Here is a 9,837-nt window from a genome sequence, read left to right as displayed (position 1 = left end):
TATAACATTACAGATGTACACACATGAACAAACATGCACTAAACGAATTTAACACAACAAAGGTAGAGTGTTACGGAACAGGAAAAGCATGCAGCTATGCATTACTAGTCATAGAGGGTGAGGGGAGTGGTGATGGAGGGGAGAGACGAGGGGGGCACTACCGATTGAAAGGAGGGGGAGGTGGGTTTGTTACAGGGGAGGGAAGTCAGGAGACTACCTATTAAGAAGAAGGTCATATAGAATGTACATTGGTGGCAGGGCGTCGGGGTGTGATAGGGTTGGTACCTGGGTTGGTGCGTGCGTCTGGCGTGGGATTGTGTGGGTAGCAGCCGGGGAGGTGTTATAGGTGGGGGAGAACGGGATGGGGCAGGACGGGTGTAGGAGGGGCGCGTGATTACGGAGGGGGGTGGGGGAGGGGGTGGGGGTTGGGGTGGGGGTGGGGGGGGGGCCGGAGGAGAGTGGGTTCGCGTAGGGGGCGGAAGCTGTGTCTGTTTAGAGTATATCTTTTAACCACTAAACACATCCTAGTCGAAGCGTGAGAAGAGTCTTTTAAATCCATTAGAGTGCGAGACACCCAGCAGAGCCACACGTCTCAAATGTTATTCCAAGGCGCCGTTCTCAAGAGCCTGTGCAGAACAGACATGGGCAAGGACAGTATTCACAAAAGATAAGTATTGTCCACACCTCTCCTTGTCTCCAGTCTGTAATCCACATTTTGAGATGACCACAAATCATTCTGTACCTAAGAACTCTAAGGCTTCATGCTACAATGATACCTTGGCCTGTGTTTAGCAGCTGGCACTTTTCTGTATATCATGAGGTGCTTTGAGAAGAACTGTATAATGGCCAATTTATCATCTACTCATCCAGGCACCCTAGACCCACTCCAATTTGCATACGCGCCAACAAATCCCATCGACGACGCAATCTCTATTGATTTCCACACTGCCCTCACCTTTACCTAGATAAGAGGAATACCTGTGGTGAGAATGCTGTCCATTGACTACAGCTCAGCGTTCAAGGCACATTGTTCCCCTCCAATCTCAACCACCAAGCATAAGACCTTTGTCTGAAAACCTCCCTTTGCAACTGAGGATCACTGACTGTCCTGACTGGTCCGACCCCAGTTTGAGCGAGGGTAGACAACATGCACCTCCACCTAAGCTGACCCTCAATCACAGGGGCCACACAAACAGGGCGTGTGTGGCTAGTCCCCTCACTATCTTGGCTTCCTGGGTTCAACAATGCCACAACTGGTGTGGCCACACGCACTTGACTCCACACAACGGTGTACGGCCTGATAACCGGCAATGATGAGACGCCTACAGGGAGGAGTCAGTGACCTGGACAGTGTGTGCCTGTGGAGCAACAACCGCCCTTCAATGCCAGCAAAAGGAGAACCAAGGAGCACTGATCAAGGACTGCAAGGAAACGGGGGGATGAGCAACGCCGCCATCATCACACATCAAAACGTATGCGGCAGAGTCCGGACGCAGGTGTCAAGATCAACAAAAGTCTTATTAAATGGTCCAAACAGCGACACACGCAATCAGTCCGGTGAAGTACGTTGGCGGCAACAGTGCTTTTTCCTCCCTCAGTTTTGAGGTTTGAAAAGGGTTTTGGCATAGTGGGCCTCAAAATCCTGAAAGAATTCTAAAAGTTCTCTATCATTGAGAGGAGCATGATTGACTAGACTGCATCAGTGCTGTGGGTGTGGGCAAAGGCACCAACGCTCGATTTCGCATTGGCGCTACAGAGGGTTTTTATGCAGAAAAGCACTAGTATCGTCACTTTAGGCCGAGCTCTTCTCTGCCTCTATCAGGACATCGTTTCAGGCTAGTAATGAAAAAAGAAAGACCCAGAAAATAGTCTAAGACCCCAACCACCAAGCCATAATGACTATTTTACTCCCTCTGCTTGCCCACAGCACTGGCAGAAGCTACCAGTGGCATAGAAGGTTGACACCAACAGGCTCTTGAAAAGACCAGATTCTTAGGTCAAACCCAATCGGGATACAACTGATAAATAGCTACACAATTCGGACTTGAGTTTACCATTGTATTTTTATTTACCTTTTATTGGGCAATCATTTTGCCGCACTCTTAAGAGTCCCTACCAACACTCACACACCAACTGTCACTCACAACACACAGCGCACAAAACACTCAACTCAATAATTTGCCTTCGACAAACATACATGCATACAGTTGAAGTCGAAAGTTTACATACACTTAGGTTTGAGTCATTAAAACTCGTTTTTCAAAAACACTCCACAAATGTCCTTGTTAACAAACAATAAGTTTTTGACAAGTCGGTTAGGACATCTTTTGTGCCATGAACACAAGTCATTTATGTTATTCCAACAATTGCTTTAGCAGACAGATTATTATCACTGTATCACAATTCCTGTGGTCAGAAGTTTACATACACTAAGTTGACTGTGGCTTTTAAACAACTTTTGGAAAATTTCCAGAATATATAGGATTTCACACTGGCTTTGAAGCTTCTGATGGGCTTATTGACATGCCATTTGAGTCAATTGGAGGTGTACCTGTGGATGTAATTTCAAGGCCTACCTCAAACGCAGTGCATCTTTGGGCTTTTGACACATGGGAAAATCTAAAGAAATCATCCTCAAGACCTCGAAAAAAATATGTAGCCCTCACAAGTCTGGCTTCATCCTTGGAGCAATTTCCAAAACGCCTAAAGTACGCTACGTTCAACTGTACAAACAATAGTATGCAAGTATAAAACACCAATTAGACGCACGAAGACGTCAATACCAACTCAGGGAAGGAGACGCGTTCTGTCTCCACTAAGATGAATCGACTTTGGTGAGAAAAGTTGCAAATCATTCCCAGAACAACCGCAAAGAGATCCTTGTGAAGAATGCTGGAGAAAGAACAGTACAAAAAGTATCTATTTCAACAGTAAACACGAGTATCTATAACGAACGCTAACCCTGAAGGCCACGCACACAAGAGAAAAAAGGCCCACTGCTCTAAAAACCACCATAAAAAAGCCAGAACCTAATGGTTCGTTGCAACTGCACATGGAGCAACAGAAAGATCGTAAATTTTTGGAGAAGAAGGATACTCCCCTGGTCCTGATGATACACAAACAATGAACTGTTTGGCCATAATGACATCCATTATGTTTGGAGGAAAACAAGGCGGGTGCTTGCAAGCTCGAAGAAAACACCTGCCAACCGTGTTAAGCATGTGACGGAGATGCAGCATCATGTTTGTGGGGGGTGCTTGCTGCAGGAGGACTGATGCACTTGGCATCAGCATAAATACATGGCATCATGAGGGAAGGAAAATGATAGTGGAAATATATTGAAGGCAACATTCTCAAAAGAACATCATGTCAGGAAGTTAAAGCTTGGTCAAAAATGGTCTTTCCAAAATGGACAGTGGACCCCAAGTTGCAATACTTTCCAAAAGTTGTGGAAAAAGTTGGTCTTAAGAGACAACAAAAGGCCAAGGGTATTTTTGGAGTGGCCATCCACAAAGCCCTGACCTCAATCCTATAGAACATTTGTTGGTGTCAGAAAACTTGAAAAAGTGTGTGCTGAGCAGGACGGCACTTACAGGAACCCGTGAGACGTCAGTTAACACACAAGCGGGTCCTTGTCCAGGAGGAATGAGCAAATTCACCGCAATTTATTGGGGAAGCTTGTGGAAGGCTCCCACAACAATCGTTACCAAGTTAAACATTTAAAGGACACATGCTACCAAAATTACTAAATTTGGAGTATGTATGGTAAACCATTCTTCACCACTTGGGAATAGTGATGAAAAGAATACAAGACACTGAGAGAAGAGGTAGAATAGTATCTCTCACTATACTATTTCTTCCCTGAACATTTCACAATTCTTAAATAAAGTTTGTGATCCCTAACTCGACCCTATATATAGGGATTTTTTACTAGGGGATTAAAATGTCGAGGAATTGTGAAATATCTGAGTTTAGAATGTTTTTGGGCCAAGTTGTATGGTAAACTTCCAACTTCAAACTGTAATATACCTGACTCTACACACCTGCACACTCAACCACAGTGAAGCCTGCTGCTGACTCTGTTTAATCTTATGTCCTGTTGCCTTATTGCGTCCCTTACCCTATACAGATTCTACCTCCATCACTCCGAGTGTATCACCTCGCACATGTGGAATAATGGTATTGAGTGATTTACTTTGTTTTATAAGTATTTCTTGTACAGTATACTAGTTTATGCTACTTATTTACTTTATTGTGTATTTTAGTAATTCTTATTCTTATTTATTGTGTGTTTTTGTTGTTTGATACATTGCAGTTGATTTTATTGCATTGTTTGGGTTTTGAGTTTGCAAAGAAAGGCATTTTCACTGTACTTGGTGCATGTGAATGTAAAACTTACAGACTGCATGCACAATATGTGCTTTTATATGTTTGGATTTGACACTCTCAGGTTCTTGCTACTGGCTATAACACAGTAGTTTTTTTTACCCTTGCGGGGTCAGGGCTGAGTCCTCCTCAACTTAATTATAATGAATGTCTATCAAAGAGAAAATTGAAGCTTCTAAAACATACTTCAGGTGAAAGGTAGGGTGAACCTTTAACATTAAGTCTGTGTTCAAGGCAATAACTTGTAGCCTACGCTGGTCGACTTCAGGCGTCTATAGGAGCGTAATTTGACATCTCTCCGGCCACCACTAACGTCTTCAAAGGGACACCTGAAGTCAACAAGCTGGAGAGGTTAGAACAAACTTTGTAACAGTCAGAGCTTAAGGTGGATCAGAAGCTCCGCAGGGGTGGGTCCCTTCAGTCCTCTTGATACTACCTGCTACACAGACCAGTTATATTTTGTCATGATTCTACCTTGGGATTTAGTTTATTCATGGCATTGCTCCTGACATGTGATGGACCAATACGCTAGCAACCGAGGCTTCCTCTACTTCAGTGAGAACCTTACTGAAATACTGAACATAATCTGGAAACACACCTTCAGAAAGCAATGTTCTGGCGTACTGCCAAGTTACTAATCATGTGATGAGAGAGGATTCACTGCCATAACATCGTCAGTCAGTCCACACCCACATGAACCCATCAAATGGTTATTAGAAAAGACAGCATTGATTTGATAGCACAAACATACACATCTTTCCTTCACAGTCTCTAGGAGTTGTACACAAACATTCTTGATCAATGATCCGTTTTTCAGGCGGAGCCTGTGTAAAGACTGATGTGATCCAGCAGGTCGAACTGGAGGCGTTTTACTGATTTGAAGTGTTAACTGTTTGGTGAGTAGAGATAACTGGCGCAAGGTGTATGTTTTTTACTCGTCAGCAGATATGCACAATGACGTGCATAGAGCAGATGTACTATATAATACTGGGAAGACCTCAGGGCCAGCATAGTGGGTAACATGAATCTTCCTGTTCTCCTTCTCTCTGTCTCCTTCTCTCTCCTCTCTCTCTCTCTCTCGCTCTCTCTCTCTCTCTCTCTCTCTCTCTCATCTCTCTCGTCTCTACTCTCTCTTCTCTCTCTCTCTCTCTCTCTCTCTCTCTCGCTCTCTCTCTCTCTCTCCCTCTCTCCCTCTCTCTGTGTCTTTCTCTCTCTCAGGATGTGGTGAAGGAGATGAACAGATTGGGGATGATAGTAGACCTGTCCCATAGTTCCTGGGCCACAGCCAGGGCAGTACTGCAGATCTCTAAGGCTCCAGTTATTTTCAGCCACTCCTCAGCCCATGCCATTTGTAACCACAGCCGCAATGTTCCTGATGACCTGCTCCGCGAACTGGTGAGACCCCTGGCAAGAACTCTCTCTCTCTGTCTGTCTCTCTCTCTCTCTCTTTCTCTCTCTAACACTCCTCCATCCCTCCTCCCTTTCAACCACCACCGGCACGGTCACTCATTGTGGGTGGCCTGCGTTTACTTCTTATCAGGAGAGTCTTTTGGAATTATATTTTGATTATATCTCCTTTCTGCAATGTTTCTTTAATCCACTTGTCCTTTATTTGCATTTCCTGTTTTACAGTGCCTTCAGAAAGTGTTCATACCGCTTGACTTATTCTACATTTTGTTATGTTACAGCCTGAATTCAAATGGATTAAATATACAGTACGAGTCAAAGGTTTGCACACACCTACTCATTCCAGGGGTTTTCTTTATTTGTATTATTTTCTACATTGTAGAATAATAGTGAATACATCAAAACTATGAAATAACACATATGGAATCATGTAGTAACCAAAAACGTGTTAAACAAATCAAAATATATTTAATATTTGAGATTCTTCAAAGTTGCCAACCTTTGCCTTGATGACAGCTTTGCACACTCTTGGCATTCTCTCAACCAGCTTCATGAGGGAGTCACCTGGAATGCATTTAAATTTACTGGTGTGCCTTGTTGAAAGTACAATTCTGGAATTTCTTCCTTCTTAATGCGTTTGAGCAAATCAGTTGTGTTATGACAAGGTAGGGGGGTTTACAAAAGATAGGCCTATTTGGTAAAATACCAAGTCCATATATGGCAAAAACAGCTCAAATAAGCAAAGAGAAACAACAGTCCATCATTAATTTAAGACATCAAGGTCAGTCAATAGGGAAAATGTCAAGAACTTTGAAAGTTTCTTCAAGTGCAATCGCAAAAGCAATCAAGGGCTATGATGAAACTGGCTCTCTTGAGGACCGCCACAGGAAAGGAAGACCCAGAGTTGTAACCAGACTACTCAGGAACACTCAATGTCGTCTTGGTAAGAAACTCCAGTGTATATTTTGGCCTTGTGTTTTAGGTTATTGTCCTGCTGAAAGGTGAATTTGTCTCCCAATGTCTGTTGGAAAGCCGACTGAACCGAGGTTTCCTCTAGGCCTTTGCCTGTGCTTAGCTCTATTCCGTTTCTTTTTATTTAAAAAAACCTCCCTAGTCCTTGCCGATGACAAGCATACCCATAACATGATGCAGCTACCACCATGCTTGAAAATATGAAGAGTGGTACTAAGTGATGTGTTGTTTTGGATTTGCCCCAAACATAATGCTTTGTATTCTTTGCCACATTTTTTGCTGTTTTACTTTAGTGCCTTATTGCAAACAGGATGCATGTTTTGGAATATTTTTATTCTGTACATGCTTCCTTCTTTTCACTCTGTCACATAGGTTAGTATTGTGGAGTAACTACAATGTTGTTGATCCATCCTCAGTTTTCTCCTATCACAACCATTCAACTCTGTAACTGTTTTAAAGTGACCATTGGCCTCATGGTGAAATCCCTGAGTGGTTTACTTCCTCTCCGGCAACTGAGTTAGGAAGGACGCCTGTATCTTTGTAGTGACTGGGTGTATTGATACACCATCCAACATGTAATTAATAACTTCAGCATGCTCAAAGGGCTATTTAATGTCTGCCTTTTTTTTTTAAACCTATCTACCAATAGATGCCCTTCTTTGCGAGGCTTTGTGGTTGAATCTGTGTTCGAAATTCACCGCTCGACTGAGGGACCTTACAGATAATTGTATGTGTTGTACAGAGATGAAATAGTKATWKAAAAATAATGCTAAACACAATTTTTGCAATCCGAGTGAGTCCATGCAACTCATAATGTGACTTATTAAGCACATTTTTACTCCTGAAATGATTTAGGCTTGCCCATAATTTAAGAGGAGTTGAATACTTATTGACTCAAGACATTTCAGCTTGTCATTTTTATTAATTAGTAAAACTGTCTAAAAACATAATTAACTTTGAACATTATGGGGTATTGTGTGTAGGCCAGTGAAACAAAATCTACATTTAATCCATTTTAATTTGGGCTGGAACACAACAAAATGCGGAAACGTCAAGGGGTGTGAATACGTTCTGAAGGCCTGTATCTAATGGATGGAAGGTCACTGAAGTGTGGAATGTTTTTTTATGTTCTGTTCTGGTGTGTTGTTGTTTCAGAAGGAGAACGAGGACTCATCATGGTTAATCTGCACAGTGGGTTTGTGACGTCCAATAGCCTTAAAAGCCAATGTCTCCATCGTGGCTGGTGAGCAGTTGCCTTTGATTAGTGTTTATTGGCATCAAACAATTAAGCGCAAAATTGGCTGCCTTGTTATCAATCAAGACCTGTTTAGAAGACCAGTATCAAGAACATCAATAACATGTGTACACATGATTTATCTTATGATTATCTTATCTTCTGATATTCCTCTTACTTTTTGCAGACCATTTTACCCACATTAGGAAGGTGGTTGGATCTGAGTCAATAGGAATAGGAGGGGACTTTGATGGAGCTTCTAAGTAAGAACTTTTACCTCAGAGTAACAGCAGCACATTCAGCGTTAGTTCATTAATACAGCCARYTTATGCTCCAGCTTGAATGCTATRAGAATMACTCACTTTTTTGTAAGTAGGCTGGTAACAGATAGCAGCTGCATTTTAAGTGGCCTGAGGGTTTGAGTAATACATAGCCTGAATAGCCTTATGTTRTACTGTCTGAAGGTTTCCTCTTGGATTAGAGGATGTGTCCAAGTATCCCACTCTGATCCAGGAGCTGCTGAAGAGACACTGGACAGAGAACGAGTTGTCCGGGGTCCTCAGACACAACTTCTTACGTGTGTTCAAGGAGGTCGAGAAAGTGAGTGCTAAAGGAACAAGAGCGCAGTGTTTTTGCTCGTTATAAAGGCTCACTGCTACAGTGTGAGTATTGTATCAAAGCCCATCAAAAACACCCGCAGTAGTAACATCAAAGGAATGACAGGAATGAAAGGCATCTCTGTCTGGGACTGAATGTCCATCTGAGTACTTTGTGGTATGAAGGGAACTGAGAACTGGAAAAAGAGCCTTGTATAGTGCATGGAAAATCCCACTTGTTTTTTCTTGTTCAGTAGAATCACTGTCACAGCATCKTAATACAGTGTAAACTTCTCTCTCTCCCTCCCTCCCCTCTATCCCTTCCCCAGGAGCGTGACAGGCAGAAAGCGAAAGGAACTCTCCCCAGTGAAGCTCAGATCGACTTGGCTGAGGTTCAGAACCCCTGCAGACTGGTACTCAGGCGACCTGACCACCAGACGACAAAGATGGAACAGATGTACTCCAAGGGCCACAGTGAACTGGTGGTCCCCAGGAGTCTGGTCTGGACCATGGTTATTCTAATCTCCTGCCTCTGTGTCCTGATGGACCATTAAGACTATAATATGGCCTTGATTCAATCAGATCCAGTGGTAACCCGTGTTGACCGATATCCCCATAGCGGATGTTTTGGCAGTATTGGAGGTGTAGCTGCAGTGTGAGCTGACAAATAAGTGTGTGGCTGCTCTTTTGTGTCACCAACCACTCCCTTCCTTATTATCCCTACGCATTAGATGTTCAAAAGGACAAAAGAAAGTGCAGGCTCTATCGACAATAGATATTATGAAATGCATGTTTTCATTTTAATTTGGATGGGGGGGATTTATCAGTCTATGTAGACAATAGACCATTACGCGTTAGAGTGTTTGAACTTGTAATGTGGCAACATTAACTTCTAACTCGGCTGCATGGGATTTGTCAGATATAAAGTCTGTGTGGTTTCATTTCATCCAATGACAGTGTACGTGATAATGTAACATAAGGAGCAGTTCTAACACAGTTCCACCTTCGACACTGCCAAAACAACCGGATGTCGGCTAGCACGGATCTGAGTCCCGGCACCTCAAATTCTCTACTGCTTGAGCTCGTTTTACTCATATAGAATATTAGCTCAAAAGTATAGTGGAGCTCCTGCACCTAAATATAAACAGTACTTGCACCCAAAATGAGTACCGGAACCTATTTAGTAGTATTACTAGTGTTGTATTACAATACACTATCCACTACAAACATGTTTCTCCGACA

The 9,837-nt window shown here is 42.8% G+C and overlaps 1 protein-coding gene across 1 annotated transcript; it reads left to right on the top strand.

The window, feature by feature from the left end:
- Positions 1 to 1,310: 1,310 nt before the first annotated feature.
- On the top strand, positions 1,311 to 9,777 carry LOC112073615 (dipeptidase 2). The gene is made up of 7 exons (XM_070440217.1): positions 1,311 to 1,472; positions 5,605 to 5,781; positions 6,776 to 6,794; positions 7,979 to 8,008; positions 8,187 to 8,262; positions 8,464 to 8,599; positions 8,925 to 9,777. The coding sequence occupies exons 1-7, from the start codon at positions 1,311 to 1,313 to the stop codon at positions 9,147 to 9,149; spliced, it is 825 nt and encodes a 274-aa protein (XP_070296318.1). The 3' UTR covers positions 9,150 to 9,777.
- The last annotated feature ends 60 nt before the right edge of the window (positions 9,778 to 9,837 follow it).

This window comes from Salvelinus sp. IW2-2015, unplaced genomic scaffold (assembly GCF_002910315.2).
Source record: "Salvelinus sp. IW2-2015 unplaced genomic scaffold, ASM291031v2 Un_scaffold2318, whole genome shotgun sequence".
Classification (NCBI taxonomy): domain Eukaryota; kingdom Metazoa; phylum Chordata; class Actinopteri; order Salmoniformes; family Salmonidae; genus Salvelinus; species Salvelinus sp. IW2-2015.
This window is presented reverse-complemented; position numbering and strand designations above follow the sequence as displayed.